A 17,422-nucleotide genomic window follows, 5' to 3' on the forward strand; every position below is an offset into this window, starting at 1 on the left:
GCTTCCAGTTTTTGCAAACAATTTGGGCTTAATATAAACAGAGCCTGATTTCTGAATTAGCAAAGCTGCTCCTGGCTACTTATGGGGGGAAGTGCCCCGGAGCACAATCTGTGCGGGGCAGTTCACCCCACGGGCTGGTGGTGAGTCCACTTCCACTGGAGAGAAGCACCGATGCTCCCTCTGCTTTGCACTCCAGTCCTGTCAGTGGTATCAGTTACACACACTTTGCTATACAGTACATTTCACAAGTGGAGTTCTTTTTGATCAGGAAGTTGATATTGAGCAGATACATATTTAATAGTTTCCCTTTCATTGCACCGCCGAGACAGAAGAGAAATGCATCAGAAAAACGTTTTCTCCCTCAACAAAACAGTTGTGGAAATCTCAAGTACTGTGGTCAGGTCAAGTTACAGCCTGGAGTCTTTCCTTCGGTCTTAAACCAAACAACTACCCCTTCATTTATGGCACTAATTCCACAACGAAACGCTCTTTAGGATGTGTGAGCACAAATGGAGAAGTGACCCTGCCGACCACGACCAGCATCTTAAAGCTGTTGCATGCAGACACAGCAATCCACCCCAGCCTTGCAATAACAAACACCACCAACAGCCAACAAAGGGACACCCATCCTTCCCTCAGGGCTACAAAAAGGACAACAATGACTGCAATGGGTACAACTGGTGACTGTCCCCTCCTTGAGGGGACACCTCTGTAGCGGCGGCTCTAGTCAGGTCAGGCATAAGGGAGTGCCTTGTCACTGGCTGCACACTGGAAATAGTTATTCACATGTCAGGAGGTGACAATACTACTTTGTGGACTTAATTTCAAATGTTATTTTAAACTGGGGGTAGAGCTGCTAGCTGCAGATAGAATACTGGCCTTACTGTCCAAGGGATTACCATCACGCTCTGTCTCTCTGTATTTTTTTAATATATATATATATATACACACACACAAACCTCTGCGTGTGCATACATACATACATACACAGACATATATATATAATATATATATTTGCTCCAACAAATATCAATGCACGTTTGTACTCAGTTACTTCTCAAAGACCTCTTGGTGGCCACCTCATCAGACATCCACATCTCCTGATGCCGTTCCCCATGAGGTCAGAGCAGCTAGCGCACCTTGTGATTGATTATAGCTGGAGCCACATGTCTGGCCATGGGTGTCACACACAGCTCACGGGCACAGCCTTGCCACGTGTGCAATAGGGGCTGGCCAAGCCTTTGGGACGGCTGCCTACCCAATGGAGATTGATGCACGGAGAAAAAGACACGTATCTGGAGTTCAAACTAAAAACAAGTTATGCAACGGGTGGATTCCTGTCTCCTGGTCCTCAGGCACAGCTCAATCATATTACACACTAACTGTGGCTCATAGTAGGCTTTCACATTCTCGGAAACGCAGCCTCACAGACACTTAGCAGCAAGACAGACCCGTGTGCTTGCGTGGAGAGAGGTTTGGTTACAGACCTGCTCTTGGCTTGGTGCAAACTGAGAGGGGCTGGCAAAGGTTACGTGTTTACTTTTTGTTATTGCCATCAATGAAGGATCATTTCAGAGCTTTTTTCCTGATTTAGGGCCAGATTGCTGAGCACTTCCTTTGCTGTTGCGACGAGCCCTGCGGTGCCTGCCCCGCCAGCAGCAGTCCTCCCGGGCTGCGCCTTCCTCCAAGGACTTGGCAGCAGCAACAGCCATATTCCAGCAATGGGGAATAACAGGAGGGCAGAGGGAATGGGAACGATGCTGCCAGACAAAGGAATATGTCCACTCAGCTAGGACTCTTCCTGCTGGCTTTGCCGAGGGTTTTGCCTTTTAACCAATCTCCCATTTCTACCCCACGGTTCCCACCGACTGAACTTGGGTCCGCACCAGGGCAGAACATTTCTAGGCCTTCACAACCAGCTTCCATTGAGGATTTCCCACTCCCAGCGTATGGAGTGTCTGAGGGGTTTGTGTAGGTACATTCTGCAACCACCCATTTGTGATCCAACGTGACTTCAAGGAATTAAAGTAGCTTGTTAATGAAGAACAAGAGTAAAAAAACAAGATTTGGCAGATGGCTCGGAGAGAAGGAGAGAGATACTCAGTGTTCTAAGAACAAGTCAGCAATCAAAAACTTCAGGGTGTTCAACCTGGCTCTGCCGCCAACCCCCACGGTTCTTCCCAGTTTAGGACACCTTGGTTTCCCCTCCTATAAAACGGGGGGGAAAACCCACTAAGATTTACTTACCTTAGAGTGATCAAAGGACAAGTGATTCTAAAGCACTTTGAGGAGGAAGAAAAAACTGCCTATTTCCAGCTGGCATCAACGTTTTCCACTTAGTGGAGTCTCAGCTACCTGCGAGTTTGGCTCAGGAAGATCTGTGTATATATCACGTTGCTGAGCCAAAAAGCTCATTTCAGATTTCACACATGCAAGTGGAAATCGGGAGGGACGTCCGGGAACCGACAGCGCTTCACTGGTGCAAAACGAGAATCAGGCCAAACCACGTAAATTCCTCCTTCCTTTATGTTCAAGAGGTGATCATCGACCCCCTCCCCGAGACTCAGCATGTTCTGGTTTGTTCGTATTCCCATGGGTTTGGGAGCAAGAGTTGCAAGCACAGTAGAGTCACTACTTCTGACTGTGTCTGGCATTGCCTTGGAGAGACTCACGGTCATTCTACAAGTCCACAAGAAACAAGTGAAAAATGGAACTCTGCACTCAACACACACATACACAGAGTGGCGCTGGAGAAATAATAGTGGATGTTAGGTGCTGGTCAATGGCAAGAACTGAGAATGCTGGGTCTGAGTTTCTCCTGCATGACTGATAACAGTTGCCTTGGGCTGGACGCTGGGTTTCAGCGGCTGAGGGGCAGTGGTGCTGGTAGCGCCATGGGCAGATGAGGAAGAGTTCGCGCAGTCAGTACTGAAAGAGGATGACCTAGTGGGAGAAACGTGAACCGAGCGTTAGCTGCTTTCAGACACAGACAGACAGCCCTCGCCATGGAAATGTGCTCTCAGCGACCAACAGGACAGACGTGCTCCACTGCGGCAGCCGCTTCCTCATGGAAAAACCCTCTGGAACCACTGTCTGCCCGGGATCCGCCAGCCCTGCCCATGGAACGGAGCTGGCTGGGGAAGGCAGGCACAGCAGCCAAGGAGCCCATGCGGGAGGAACGGGACTATGGCAGCACAAACCCTAAGAGAACAGTGCACCTCGGGCACAGCTGTAGCTGTGAAACCATCTCAGCCTGTGCAACACGCTGTAAACTGGATTTGATGTCTTCGTTCTGTGATACAGCAGCTACCAAGAAAGGTGAAGGCCATTACAACAGTCCTTGCTCTATCCACCTCCCTTGCTGATCAACGCAAGCTTCCCTTAAACCACTACGCCTCACTGCTCTGCACATACAGCGTCTGTCCTCACTATCAGTCAGGGGAAGAGCTGGTCACTACACAGTTCTCCCATAGCCACTGCACTGGGTACTCCTCGAGGAGAGGAGGAGGGAGATGCCCTATGTGCAGGGGGAAACAGAGACTTTGCATTTACATGTGTTTTCCCAGGATCTCAGCTATCATTGCTTTTAAAAAACATTGGATGTGGAAAAAGGCTGCTCCAGGTTTCAAGAATTCAACATGCAAGGGATTGATCGTTTGGAAAAGGAGCTGGTTAGGGGCAGCTCCATGTCCCAAGAACCCAGTTTTGCAACAGTTGTGAGCAAGTGATTGTATTTAAATCACAGGAGCTCCTTGCTGCAGGAAGTTTCTCTGAATGACAGGACAGTATCATGGTTTTCCTGCAAACCCTCCAGCTCACTGTGCAGGTTATCATGACTAAATGGTAGCATTTAGACTGAAAAAGTACCTTTGCTGTGCCCCTGCTTGTGCTTATCAACACAGAGATCAAAAACCCATTGCTGCACTGAAAAGAGATTTGAAAAGAGAGATGCTGCGAACTTCGAACAGTAAAGACAAAAGCTAAAACCAGTAAGAGCTGCCAAAGGTTTAGTGTTTCCTCAAAATGAAGTCACTTGAACTAGAATCACAAATCAAGTCTTATGAGCCTAAAGCATGTTTCAGAAGTCTTGCCCCCAAATAAGCTGCGTTAGACCAGACAGATGCTTTAAGTGCTGAGCAGAACAGATCAACATGCAATATGAGTCCATGAGTCTATGAATATTGTTTCCTGGCCAGGCCTTGTGAAATAACATTCCTACTTCAGGTATTGTAAGAGCCAGTTGTTCCTTTTTTAAGCAATACTGGAATCCCCAAGAAATGAATCTTTTCCATTAACTCATGGAAAATCAGAGAGAGAGTTTAGGTAGGAAGATGCCAAAGCCTTCCGTGAATGCAGGCACAGAACCCCAGCACATCACAACAACGAGGGGTATTCAGTGAAGAACAAAGTGATGCCGTTTTGACCGACAGTTGGTACATCAATCTAGGGCCACCAAAATTAAGGAAAGACACATGAGTGGGCAGCAGCTGCCAGAGATCATGGAGAAGCAGTGATGCTGACAAGAGACAGCAGTGGCAATGATGGTACACAAAAATCTTTGCTACAGTGGAGGTTTGGCCCCAAAGCCTGAAACAGGGACTACAATTACCTTCTCACCCCTATTAGATAGTGGTCCTTCCATGTCTGCTTTGAGGTGCACTGGTGGAGCAGTGTAGGGGAGTCTACAGTGCACTTGTCCACACTGTACCTGACCTGTGGATGAGAAGAGGCTTCAGCCTCTGTTACTACAAACAACACACACCCTGCAACCGGCACGGTCAGGCTCCCACATGGGAAGCAGCCTGGGACACGCATGGAAGGAGAGGTACCCAGTGGATCAGGCAGAGAGGCAGCAGGAGCCATGTTTTACTACAGCTCACATGGGCAAGGGAGGGGAAAAGCCTCATGGAGCCAAAACCTCCATCCAGGAGTGACCAAAGCTGCCCACCACTCACAAATGATGCACTGGCGCTTAGCAACCGTTAGGAAAAGCAACTCTGATCTTGTGAGCAGGAAGGAGACCACTTGACCACCGAGCTCAACAGGGCACATTCACATCTCTTCTCCATGACAAAGAAAACACGAGGAGGGCCGCGGACCAGGCAGGTAAAACCCGGGCAGTGACTTTCCTGGGGATGAGGTACGGAAGGAAAGAGGCTGCAGCAGCCCCTCTGCCCTCCTCCTCCTCTCATCTGGGGCTTCCTGGTTAACAGCCCTTCAGAAACCCCCAAAGACACAGATCACCAGAGCACGAGGAGCAGCAGCTCATGCGCCAGCCACGCACCCGCAGCACCAGGGTGGGTTTGACAGCGCTCTGTGCTGCGGTGCCATCCCCCCGCCCTGCCACCCCAACCAGGCACCCGCTGCCATTGCTGGCTCTTACTTTCTATGTATCCGTGCAGCGTCACCATGCGGGCCCGCTCCGGGCTGCTGAAGGGCGAGTAGTGAATGTCATCAGAGAGCGAGGAAGGGATGCGGGATGGGGGGGCCCCCGAGGGCGGCACCGTGTGCTGCGGGGTGTGTTTTTTATGGCGGGCTCTGCAGTTTTGAAACCAAACCTGGAACAAAGAGCAGCAAAGGATGTGTCGGTGGAGAGGGAATTGGGTTGAAGCGTGTTGGTCCTTCACCAAGACCCATGATGGGTGTCTCTTCCAAGTATTAAAAGAAAGAAGGATTCAAACCTAGATATCTGCACACTGAAACACCTCACCAGTGCTCCACCAGCTTCCATAGCTTTGTTTTACACTCTTTAGAGCAAGAGATTTGTCTCAGGACAGTACAGACATTAGGATGCCTGACGTGGCATCTCTACTATTGATTTGCCTTGGTCAAAACCAAGACTGTTCTTTATTAGGGTAATTAAAACTTTCAAGCTTGTCACTGAATGAAACACCCTGACCAGGTGATGCAGGAACTCACATTCATGATCACACTGTTCCCTTCCTTGAGCTCAAAGGGACGTGAAAGCCCTGGGTAACAGCACCCTGCACACAGAAAGCTTCATCTGCAAACAATGGGAGAGCCTTTCAAAGTCCTACTTAGATTCTAACCTGCATCCCCAGCCTGCCCTAAAAGCAGGGCTGAGATTACCTGGGAGGTGTCTGAGCATTAGCAAGGACAGGGGAGACAAAACTGAATAGGAGAACCTGTGGCTTTAGGGATGATGAAAACAATACTGCTTTAATCACTTGTGCTTTCTTGTATTCAAAAGCTACATCAGCAGAATATTAAAGCCGAGAAAGGAGGGTACTGTGGTAGGGTAGAGCCCTAGTCCATATGAGCAGCAGGTATGAACCCTCTGACCATATCTCACTGCTTTTAATTAAAGGAATATTTAGGGGATTACATCCTAAGTTAAAACACGCATGGAGGTGGGGGGTTTCCAATGCTAATGCAGTGATTTCGTTCTTATGCTTGACTCTTAAAGCTAGATGAAGTGAAAACCTTCCCCACGGCTGAGCAGAGCTCAGCTCTCTGAGGCCGAGCACGCCGGACCACAGAGAAGGAAACAGTCGTGAGCGTTTGACAAATGGTTTCCTGTTGAAAGTGCCTTTAGAAAATAGCCACATCAGAAAGAGCCCAGCGTGCAGCCGGCTTCGTCCGCAGCCTGACCAAGAGCCTCGATCGCTGAGCCCCCAGCCAGGTTTTCACACATGGAACTGAACTGTGTCGCTGGCAAAACAATCCTGGATGAAAGCTCCAGGTTTACTTCAATCACTCGTGGTTTATTGTATGCAGAAAGCGCGTCAGCAGAACGTTAAAGTGAAGGGTATGAGTGTCACCAAGGGGCAAAGAGGGACTGCGTACGGAGGCAGGGAGCGGGGAGCTGCAGAGGGGGAATTCTCTCAGTCCCTATGGCACAGCTTTCCCTCCCCTCCCAAGCAGCACAAGTGCTGGGACTTCCCTGCCACCATGTCCCTTCTTTCCTTTGAGTAAATCCCAATGCTTCCCAAAGTGAGCCGGCTTTGCCTGCTCACGCTGGGATGGCTGCTGAAGGTGGGGAGGCACCCGCAGTGCCAGGGCAGAGCACAGAGCTCCAGGACCACGTGCTAACAGCAGCTTTCCCACCAGGCAGTTTACTGGGACTGGCTGGGGTTGTATGGTTGGGTTTACCCATTGCATCGTAAGAGGGAAAACCAAATAGAAAACCCACAAGTGAGACAGGGGAAGGATGGTGCTGCTATTGCTATAGGAGACAGTGAAGCCAACACACCGGTGAGGCAGCACGAAGCTGCTGGATGCTGCAAGTCCCCGGGTTGATGTGCGGGAGCGAGGGGCTCCAGGGGTATGAGTTCTGTTAATACCAGCCTTTTGGTGCACCCCCTCTGCCCCTTCCCTTGCCCTGCTTGGGGCTGCTCAACCAATGGTGCCTGCCCCTCACCTGAATGACTCTCCGACTGAGCCCCGTCATGTCTGCCAGCTTCTGCAGCGTCTGTGCATCGGGGTTGTTGTCCTGAGCGAACTGTGCCTGCATGACCTGCGGAGGGGAGGGAAAAGGGGGTCAGGATGAGGCCAGGGAGCCACAGCCCCTCCAGCCCCCCCCCACCCCGGCCCAGCCCCACTACCTGCAGCTGCTCGGCGGTGAAGGAGGTGCGAGCCCTCTTGGCTGGCTTTGGCTGGCTGTCCTGCTCCGAGGGCACAGCCCCCTCCAGCGTGATCCCATTGCCTACGAGAGAGAAGACCCCCGGGTGCTGTAGGCCAGGCACTGCCCTGCTCACCACCTGCCCCTGTGTGCAATGGCCGCCTGAGCAGGGGACAACAGCCTGGCATCGCAGCATAGGGCACCCGCTGCATCCCTTGCTGCGAGCAGGAGCAGAAAGAGCAGAGCTGGAGCCACCGCTTGTGAGCTGCCAGGGTCACTGAGCTCCTCCATGCACCAGGAAGGAGACACCAGGAGCCCTGAACAGTTCACTGTTGAATTAAGGAAAATGAAGCAGTGGGGAATGAGGGATGGGGAAACAGCAGCAGGAAGATGGGTGTCACCGTGGTGTGTGATGGAAAGCACTGATGTCCTTCTGGCCCTGACCTGGCCACACCACTTGGCTTGGAATGGACCCTGCCCCTGCTGGGCTCGCCAACATCCTTCATTCCTGCCCCACACTGCTCCCTGTGACCCCATCTTCCCCTGAATACGCTGCCCTCCATCAGTCATTTCATTTGCTCAGACACAATTTCACTCCTTTCCCCAGCCCCAAATCCTCACAGCACTCTGACCTCCTCCTCCTCCTGGGTCCCAGAACAGGAGCAGCACCATCCCCATGGCCTTGGGGTGCCCAAGCTCTGAACAGCAACCAAACCAACGGGGACACACCAGGGAAACGCTGTCCATGCAGTTGCTAAACATGGCATCAGGATGAGCCCAGCCATGTCACAGAGCTACGGAGCCTGCAGGGATCCTCGCTGGGGTCCCCGTGCAGCCCCTGTGGTGCCCTGCCCGGCCATCGGCAGCGCAGTGCAGCACCGATGAGGGATGGATGAGGGAGGATGCCTGAGCAGGGCTGGCGCTCACCCTGCTCCCAGGATGCGCCTGCACAACCCGGCGCTCGCCCTGCAAGCTGGACCAGGCTGTGATTGTCTTGGCTTGAGTTGAAGGACTTTCTCATATAGTTTGACTTGTTCTTTTCGGATGATGAATGGGACTCTGACTTCAGCAACATCTGTTTATTTTTCTTGTATGTAAAACCTCATGTGCAGAAGAAATTGCTGGGTAATTACTAGAGGGGGGGAGCATGGCCCTCCAACTCCGCAGCAACTGCAGCTCTCCAAAGCAATCCCATTCACTTCTCAAAACCAGGGGACACTTGGATGCAGGACGCTCACCACATGCCCCAGCACTCTCTGACACCGCTGGGACTCAGCCCACACCAGCAGGTCCTTATGAGCAGCACCAACCCCACTGCCCCAGCTCCTGGCTGGGTTAAGAGCCCTGCAGGACCCCCCAGCACCAGTCCCTGTGACCTTGCACCAGCCTGCTCCTCCAGGCCATGCACCCTTTCCCCCTTCATCCTTGCTCCCCACCGCCTCACTCATGTCTCCACAGCAGCTGACCATATGGACCAACAGGCTGTGAGCCCCATCCCGAGCCGGGACCCTCGCAGCCCAAGCGGGCACTCTGTTTTTATCCTCTTACTCAAACACTGTAAACAGAAACACATTATTTCCATGTCAGGTTGATTAATGGTTTCCACATGCTGCATGGGCCAGGACATGGTGTTTGCCTCCCCATGCCCACCAAGCACAGAGGGCTGGAGTCCTGCTCCTGACCAAGGGTGATGCCCCAGAAGAGTCCCGGGCATAGGAGCCTGTAAGAAGGTGGCCCTGGGCACTTCCCTCATTGACTCTGAGGCTGCACAGCATCCTTGGCACCCTGCTCTCACCCAGTGCAGCACCCACGTGCAAACAGCCTCACATCCGCAGCAGCCACTGCTCCCATAGGGGTGATAAACCCGGCCTCAGCCCCAGACCATGGGCAGCACTCAGCCTGGCTCCCCCCTTCTCCAGCACGGCCAAGCTCCAACAGCATCCAGCTCCGCTGAGCTGCAGCCGCTGCCATAGGAACACATCTCAGGCACTCCCAGTGCAGGACAGCCCCCAGCACTGCCCGGCCTCTCTGTGCACCACATTGAACCAGCCCCACTGGTCTGAGCATCCCCCTGTGGCTGCTGCCATGCAGGAGCATGGGGGCTCAAGGCGATGGGAGCTGCAGCACTGCATGAGCTCGGTGTCACTGGTTGGATTGGGAAAGCAGAGGCTGGCAGCAGGGACAGCAGCAAACGGCGAGGTCCGGCTGGGAGCAGCACATCCCTGGGCGGGCAGGGCGGTGGAAAATGATGGGAAGGTTCTGTCCCATGGCCAGCTTTCCCACCTTCTACATTTATGACTCACAGCCTCCAAACCCCAGTGGCCTCCTCACGCACTGCACGCTGGGCTGCAGGGTTTGTCCCCGGCATTGCCTGTGGACACGGGTCTGCCACGAGCCACAGGGATTGGAACTAGATGATCTTAAAGTCCTTTCCAACCCTAACTATTCTGTGAGCGCTGTCAACGCATGAGCATCCTGCCAGCCCAGGGCCTCACACCCAATCCCCCCCAGCGCTCCCCATCACCCTGTTCTGGTGACAACAGGACCAACTTGGCACACCGTGACGGGGGTGAGGCCACGACCGCGGCGTCGGGGCTGCGTACCGTTCTCCGCCGCTCGCTTGAGGTTCTCGATCATGGTGTCGTAGTGGATCCGGCACAGCACCTTCTCCTCCACCAAGCCGAACTCCTCGCCGGTGGAGAGCTGGCGCTTGCAGGAGAAGCAGGCGAAGCAGGCGAGGTGGTAGGCGTTGCCCCGCGCTCGCCGCACCCAGTCGCTGGCGTAGATCTGCCTGCCGCAGCGGGCGCACTTGGTACCAAACCGGCTGCAGGAGGAGAAGAGGATGGGTGAGAGCAGGCAGAGGTGATGGCAAGGCAGGGCGAGGGCCCATCACTGGCTCCATTCACAACACCCATGCAGGGAAAGCGCTGCAGCCAAACCACCCCACCAGTGCCATTGCCCCGCGGTGCAGGCAGCGGTACGTGACTCCCTGCAGCCTCAGCGGAGGGGCTGAGGTGACGCACGGACCGCCATGAATCAGCCTCCAAACCCGTGGGCTTTTTATTTCGATAACAGCCAGTGTAAGACTCGATGGAAATTGTGTCAGAGCGGGGGCTCTCCCATTGCCATAAATCAAAACATGTGTGTGCTCCTCACACGTACGGGCCCAGGCATCTGCTTCTTCCTCCTACCAAGAGGTCTCCTCACGGCGAGAGGATGATGATCACGCTTAGGCGACTTACGCTGGGAAGAGGCAGCAAGAGGCCAGGATCCCTGCATTGGGCATTCAAACCCCACCATTTCTGCCAGGATAATTCATGGGGACAATGGGGCCCCCATGGCCCTGCACCCCAGCCCAGCCAGGACATGCTGCCTGTGGCACAGGCAGGGTCAGGCACGGCTTTGGTTTGGCTTCTGCATTTCAGTGTTACCGCTGCTTAAAGAAATCACTGTGATGAGCAGCAGCGAGAGCAGCGTGGGAGAAGCGAGCATCTCCGACACTGCAGAGCTCTGATACAGCCCTGATCACAACCCCTGCCTTCCCCGCACACCTCCAGTGCAGTCACTGCTGGCACCGCTCATTGGGAGCTCTGCCCGAGCAGCTCCAACATCCTCAGCCCCAGCACAAACCCCCAAGACAAACGCACCAGGAGACCCCCACACGGCAAACCCTTCGTTCCAATCACTGCAGATGGGCGATGGAGGGGCCCAGGTCAGCCCGACACACGCTGCCCATGCCCGGCCCCACGCCGCAGAGCTGCCGCCTGCCCTGGACTCAGCAAGATGCAGAAAGTCCTGGGCTGGAATTAGTAATGGCAAAACTATTTGGGAGGAAAAGAAAGGTTTGAATGTTTCAGCCTGACCATAGCTGACCAGGGGGAAAACATGTTAACAAGAAAATAAAAGGGCTGCTTTAGAGAGGACATTTCTCGTGCTGAAATTATACAGAGACTTAGCTAAGAGACTTCACTAATTTACTTCAGATGGGAACGCTGCAAACTGACTTTGTGCCAGCTCGTTTATATAAACGCACAAACAAAAGAACTGTATTAATTTTTTATTTAGAAGTAAAGAGCATTCCTGTAAATTGAATTACTTTGAACAATGTGCTATGTAAACAGTCGTACTCGCTGAACGGCATCAACCGTGGGGCAGGCTTACCCGGCTAATAGCACGTGGTAATCGCTGCTCCCCGCGCAGATCCCAGCCTGCTGCGGGGAGGGGGGACACAGCGCAGGGATGCGCATATCCCAGCATCACTGGGGATGGGGGGAAACCGAGGCACAGGGCCCCACGCAGGGGAGGGCACCTGTCCCCATCCCCATCACACACCAGCTGGGACAAGGGGAGACACCCGAGTGACCCCAGACCCACAGCACGGTGTCCCCCTGCGATCCCCAAGTTGGTGCTGGCTCCTGGGGGGCAGCAGCGCAGCCTGGGGCTGACACCACCATCCCCAACAGAGCCACGGCACCGGCAGTGCCCAGCGGGAGGCTGAGGCTCCGCAGTCAGACACAGGCACCGGGGCTGCACCGGCTGCGGCACCGGCAGCCGCCAACACTGCACCAACATCTGCTCCAGCACCCACCGCAGGCACCGGGTTTGACAGCGACCAGGCTGAGCCAGGGCCAGCATCAGCCCCTACTGTCACCCAACAGAGACCGTCACCGCAGGGACCGACACTGCCAGCGGCACAGGGATGGGGAGTGATACGCCTGCGAGCTCAAAACCGCTGCAAACAACAGCTCAAAGATAAAACAGACCCCAGTTCACTGAGCTCGCAGGGCCGTGAGAGCCCAGAGAGCTCCGTCTGCTTAGGGCAATGAAGCACCAGGGGCTCTGCATGGCTCCTGCCACCCTTCTGGCAGGGATGGGGACAGGGCTGTAGGAGACGCAGAGCCAGATGCTTTCTCTGAGCCCAGCGCTGCAGCACAGGCCGGGGCATCCACAACCTCTGGAGCCATCGTTTCACACCCTGCATGCACAGTCTGTGGTCGGGTAAGCGGATGCTGCCAGCTCTCCATGGCGGTCACCAAAGGGAGGTGGAAACTGCCAACAGCACTACCAGGAAAGACTCATCCCAGAGACTCATCCCGCCTCCGCCCGGGGTGCCTGCAACATCTGGGGCGCGGGAAGAGCAGAGGCAGAGGACACCCTGGTGCATCCTGGCTCTCACACATCACTGGTACCCATGTGCCGCAGCCCCCTGGGCCCGGCTGGCCATCTCCGCCTGCAGGGACAGGGCAAAGGACACCCAAGGCCACCCACAGCACCGAGCATCCCTGTCCCCTCTTGGGCCCACTCGACAGAAAGCCCCTAACACAGCCTGCATGGTCAAGCTGTGGCTTCCAGGCATGACCCAAATCCACGGCAGTGGGTTGCCTCAGTCTATCTCCACGCTGAGCCACAGTGATGCTCAAGCAGAACCAACCCAGCGGGACATGATAGCAAGGGGTGACGGAAGCCACCCGAGCCCACCCGCAGCACAGCTCCTTTGCTGCCCTGGCCCCTAGGGATACATTCCAGAGCCGGTGACTCCACACTCCCATGCCCAAGGGCTGCCCATGGAGGCAGGATCCCCAGGGGTCACAGCAGGGTGCTGCGGGAATCACACCGGGATCATACCAGGCCTCCCTGCGACCCGACCCGAGCCCGTGGGAGCTTGGCTGTGAGCAGCCCTCGCATTGCCTGGGAACGCAGTGTTCTGCTCAATGAGCTCCAGTTTTAATCTGGTTCTCCTCGAGCCCTGGATGCCAAATAGAATTATTTGACAAGACACAGGAAACAGCAGCGTTTGCTTAAAATACACATGAGGCCGCGGAGCCGCGTCGGCACTTACACAGCCTCCAACATGAGCAGGGAAGGAAAGCTCAGACAGACCAGGCCTGAACACGTTCACTGTCGGGCAGTGCCTATGGGCAGCGCCGCGCCTGACAGACCCCCAGCCCCAAACTCTCGGGGAGTTAGAGCTGGTGCAATAAAAGCCGCGGTGCGCTCGGTGCAGAGCGCATCCCTCAGCCCCTTCCCATCTGCCGTGGTTCTGGAGCCCCGCACGTGTTACAATGGGTTTTCTGCCTTGCTTTATGTAAAGTAAAGCAACAAACACGCGCTTCATCCCCAGCGGATAATAAACACGGCAAGAACCACCTCGAGAGTCAGGTTCCGGGTCCCGGCTGTCCGGGATCACCGAGCTGCGAGCCGGGTGCTCCCAGGAGCCGCACAGGCACAGGACGGGGCTGGGTGAGCGGCCCCCGAGCCCGGTTTGCCAAGGGGCAGCCGGGAGGTGCCTGCCCTGACCCACCCCGGCTCCCGGCTCCGCACCGGGGATGCCCTCGGGGGCAGCGGGAGCGACCCCCGCATCGGGGTGGCCAGAGCTCAGCCGAGAGTCTCGGACCGGAGGCTTGCGGGGGGGACGGAGCGGCCCCGAGCGCTGCCCTCGGCGTTCACCGAAAATAGAAAACGCAGAGCCCGAAATCCCCTCTTTTTTGTGCTAAAGGCGAGTGCGAGGCGCGGTCTGGGAGCGCCCACCCCCTCTCAAAGAAGCCCCCCAGGAAAGGGGGGGGTCCTGCGGTGTTTTCAGTGATTTTCGTTTTAGTTTTCGTTCTCATTCCCGCTCCCCGAAGGGCAGAGCCCGGGAGGGACGGAGGGGTCCGCTCGCTAAACGGGGTTGTATTTAAGAGATGTTGTTCGCTGTATTTGCTCGAAGGTAATTTGTAAATCCAGCCGCTGCGTTAAAAAACACAACCCCCTTTGGAAAGGTTCACTCTTAAAAAGTTAAAAATTAAAATTACAAATAATAAAAATCCCCAACGAATAAACCCCAAACAAACCAAAATTAACGAGATCGGAACCGTTATTAATCAATGACAACGCTGAAAGTGCCCCGAAGCAGCACAACGGCACCGCCGACTTCCTTAAACCTCTCTGCTGAGCGTGAAGGAGATTTCGGTGAAATCGCCCTCGAATAGAAGCTTAAAAATACTGATAAAAATAATAACACCAACAACACAAATACCACCAACACCAATAACACCTCCACGCACCCCCGGGACCGCTCGGCTCCCGGTAGCCCCGCACCCGGCTCCGGCAGCCCAGGGACCGCGCATCCCGCGGCGGCACCGCTCCCGGCTGGGACCGGAGCTGAGCCTCGGGTAACCGGTACCCGGAGCCCGATGCAAACCATGGGCGAAACCTCGCAGGTATTTCCCTGCCCGCGGCCCCACTGTCCGCGCAGGCTGCCCCGACCCGCTCCGCCGAGGCCGGGGGATGCTGCGAGCCCCCCGCAGGGGTCATTCTCATTTCCTGCCGTGATTCCCCTTCCTCCTGGGGCAAACGGCATTCCCTCATCCTGGTGGGAAGGGGAAAGCCGGACCGGGGGGCCCTGATGTTGAGTTAAGCCCAAGTGAGGAGCTCGGGATCCTCCATCCCGTCGAGCCACTATTTTTTTGGGGAGAAATTCGTGGTTTTAGGTCTATAACGAAGAGATGGTCGCAGCCAGAAACATCCCCCCGGCAGGATGCGCTCCCCGGGGCACACGGGTCTACACCGAACCCCACGGCAGCCGCCCGGCCGCGGGCATTCGTTTCGGTTCTTTAACGCTCTCCTGCCACTGACACCCCGGTATTTGCGGTAGCGCCAGCAGACAGAGCTTCCCAAAAGCCGCTCAGCACCATAGACCGACAGGAACACGTTCACCCCTCTGGCAGAAGCCGAGGCGATACCGTTCAACCGGCCCTTCCCGGGGGCAGAGGACGTTCCCCTGCGTGGCTCGGGGCGGCCCGCACAGCCCGGGTGCGGGGCACTGCCCCCGGCAGTGAACCGGGGTGAGGAACCCCTCCGGGAAGGGCTGCAGTTGCACCCCAAACCCCGCTCCTCCCCATGCCCCGAGAGGACGCCTCTCCACCGGGCTGCTCCGGGGAGCCCGGCGGCTTCTCCGATCCTTCACCCCGCAATCCGGAGCCGGCGAGGACACGGAGCCCCCCCGGAGAGCGGAGCTGCCCCCCCCCCCCCCCCCCAACCCCATGTGCCCTACCTGAAGTAGTCCATCTTGCAGAAGATCTCCTTGTTCTTGATGTAGCAGCTGTGCTGCTGCCGCAGCGAGGTGCGGCACACGGAGCACTCCAGGCAGCGGACGTGCCAGATGAGGTTGTTCACCTGCGGCAGAGAAGGGGGCTGAGACCCGGGGGCCACCACCCGCTGCCCCCCGCCGCCCCCCGCCGCCGCTCACCTTGAGCAGGTACCGGTCGAGGATCTCCAGCCCGCAGCTAGAGCAGACGTTCTTGCCGGCCGACGGCGTGGAGGAGGAGGAGGACGGCGGGGAGCAGACGGACGGCGTGGAGGGCGTGCTGGGCGCCGAGCGGGCGTCCTCCTTCTCCAGGGAGCCGGGCAGCGGCTCCCCGTCGGGCTGTGACTGCGGGAAGAGCGGCCCCGGCGCCGTCAGGCGGGACCCGGTGTCCCTCGGAGCACCCCGCAGCGCCCCGCAGCCCGGGCCCTGCAGGTCCCCGCCATCCCCCGCAACCCCCGGCGGGTCCCCGCAACCTCCCGCTGTCCCCCCGCAGCCCCCGGCCCCGCTTACCATGGCTCGAGCGTGCGGGTCGAGGCAGCGGGAGCTCCCCTTGGGCAGCGGCTCCGGCGGCATCACCTTGCGGGAGAGAGCGGGAGAAGGAGGCTGCGGCTCCATGCGCCGGGCGAGCGCGGGGCACCCTATATAAACCGCCTCAAAACAATAAATAAGAACTTTCTAGTGGCCATTTAAATCCTTTGCAACAAAAGCTGCGTCTCTTTAATGAAGCAATTTGAATGTGGATTGAATTCTCCCCCTGCCTGCACTTAACCCGGGCCTCTTGAAGTAATCGCTCGGTTCCCATGCGAGCCAAAGCGCTGAAAAAACCCCACAAACTACCTGCAATTAGAAATTGCCGTAAATGCCCGAGATAAGAGGTACCCAGAGTGTCAATTCCGGCTGTCAATCAGGGAATCCATCAGGCCACCCAAAGAATTGCAAATTTGATTTTTTTAATGGTAGTAATTAAAAATCGAAATTCTTCCCCCTCTCCCTGCGCCGAGCACAAAACGCCCCAGAAAACGCCGGGATGGAAAATCCTCCCCTCGGGCGCTGGAGAGCAGCGCCCGGCCGCAGCCCCGGCCCCGGTTACCGGCCCTCCCCGGGGGTGCCCGGCCCCGCTCCCGGCCCCGACGGCAGCACCGGCAGCGCTCACCTTGCCCACCTCGGCGCCGGCCGGGGCGCGGCGGCCCGGGCCCCGGGGCTGCTCGCCCTCATGGCTCCGGTGCATGGGGCGGGCGCGCCCCGCTCCGCCCGCCGCCGCGCTCCGTGCCCGCGGGCGGCGCGTCCCGGGGCCGCGGCAGGAAGGGCGGGGAGCCGCGCCGGCCCCGCTCCCCCGCCGGGGGCGGCCGCGGGCCGGGCAGGAAGCGGCGCCCCCCCGCCGCGCCCCGGGGGCCGCCCGCCCCGCCGGGCCCCGCTACCTGCGGCGGCGGCACCGGCACCGCCCGCCGAGGAGGGGGGGGGGGGAACACGAGAGCCGGGCCGCTCCTTCCCCCGCCGCAGGGCACTGCCCGCCCCGACGGGGCGCCCCGGCCGGGCCGGCCCCGGGACAGCGCCGCCCCACGCTGCCGGGACCGGCCGCGGCCCCAGAGCCCCCCGCGGGGCGGGATCGGGTGCGGCAGCGCAGATCGCACCCACCACCGCGGCGTCTGGCCGCCCGCCTCTGCCCGGCCTTCATTAGTAACCTGATAATTCCCCGACAAAGCCCCGGCAGCGGTTCCACCACGGAGTAATTGCAGGACGGTAACGTGAGCTGATGGCGGCCGGGGATGGATCCT

The 17,422-nt window shown here is 57.0% G+C and overlaps 1 protein-coding gene across 6 annotated transcripts; it reads right to left on the reverse strand.

The window, feature by feature from the left end:
• Positions 1–1,784: 1,784 nt before the first annotated feature.
• LHX6 (LIM homeobox 6) lies at positions 1,785–16,898 on the reverse strand. 6 transcript variants are annotated; one of them, XM_062641382.1, is made up of 10 exons: positions 16,801–16,898; positions 16,158–16,298; positions 15,810–15,992; positions 15,615–15,736; positions 10,186–10,406; positions 7,566–7,666; positions 7,382–7,477; positions 5,384–5,558; positions 4,618–4,713; positions 1,785–2,943 (listed from the first exon to the last, which is right to left on the reverse strand). In XM_062641382.1, the coding sequence occupies exons 1-10, from the start codon at positions 16,873–16,875 to the stop codon at positions 2,861–2,863; spliced, it is 1,293 nt and encodes a 430-aa protein (XP_062497366.1). In that variant the 5' UTR covers positions 16,876–16,898; the 3' UTR covers positions 1,785–2,860. The 6 variants fall into 6 exon arrangements, with proteins under 6 accessions (XP_062497366.1, XP_062497368.1, XP_062497367.1 ...); XM_062641384.1 differs by having other exon boundaries at positions 16,158–16,223; positions 16,801–16,897; XM_062641383.1 differs by having other exon boundaries at positions 4,610–4,713; positions 16,801–16,896.
• Between the last annotated feature and the right edge of the window lie 524 nt (positions 16,899–17,422).

This window comes from Pezoporus occidentalis, unplaced genomic scaffold, assembly GCF_034315485.1.
Source record: "Pezoporus occidentalis ecotype Australia unplaced genomic scaffold, CSIRO_AGI_Poc_V1 ctg68, whole genome shotgun sequence".
Lineage (NCBI taxonomy): Eukaryota > Metazoa > Chordata > Aves > Psittaciformes > Psittacidae > Pezoporus > Pezoporus occidentalis.

Coding starts and splice junctions, on each gene's coding strand:
- LHX6 (XM_062641382.1), bottom strand. CDS start 16,875: ATGCACCGGAGCCATGAGGGCGAGCAGCCCCGGGGCCCGGGCCGCCGC. Junction 16,299..16,800: donor CCGGCGCCGAGGTGGGCAAG/GTGAGCGCTGCC, acceptor TATTGTTTTGAG/GCGGTTTATATAGGGTGCCC. Junction 7,667..10,185: donor CAAGCGAGCGGCGGAGAACG/GTACGCAGCCCC, acceptor TCTCTCTCGTAG/GCAATGGGATCACGCTGGAG.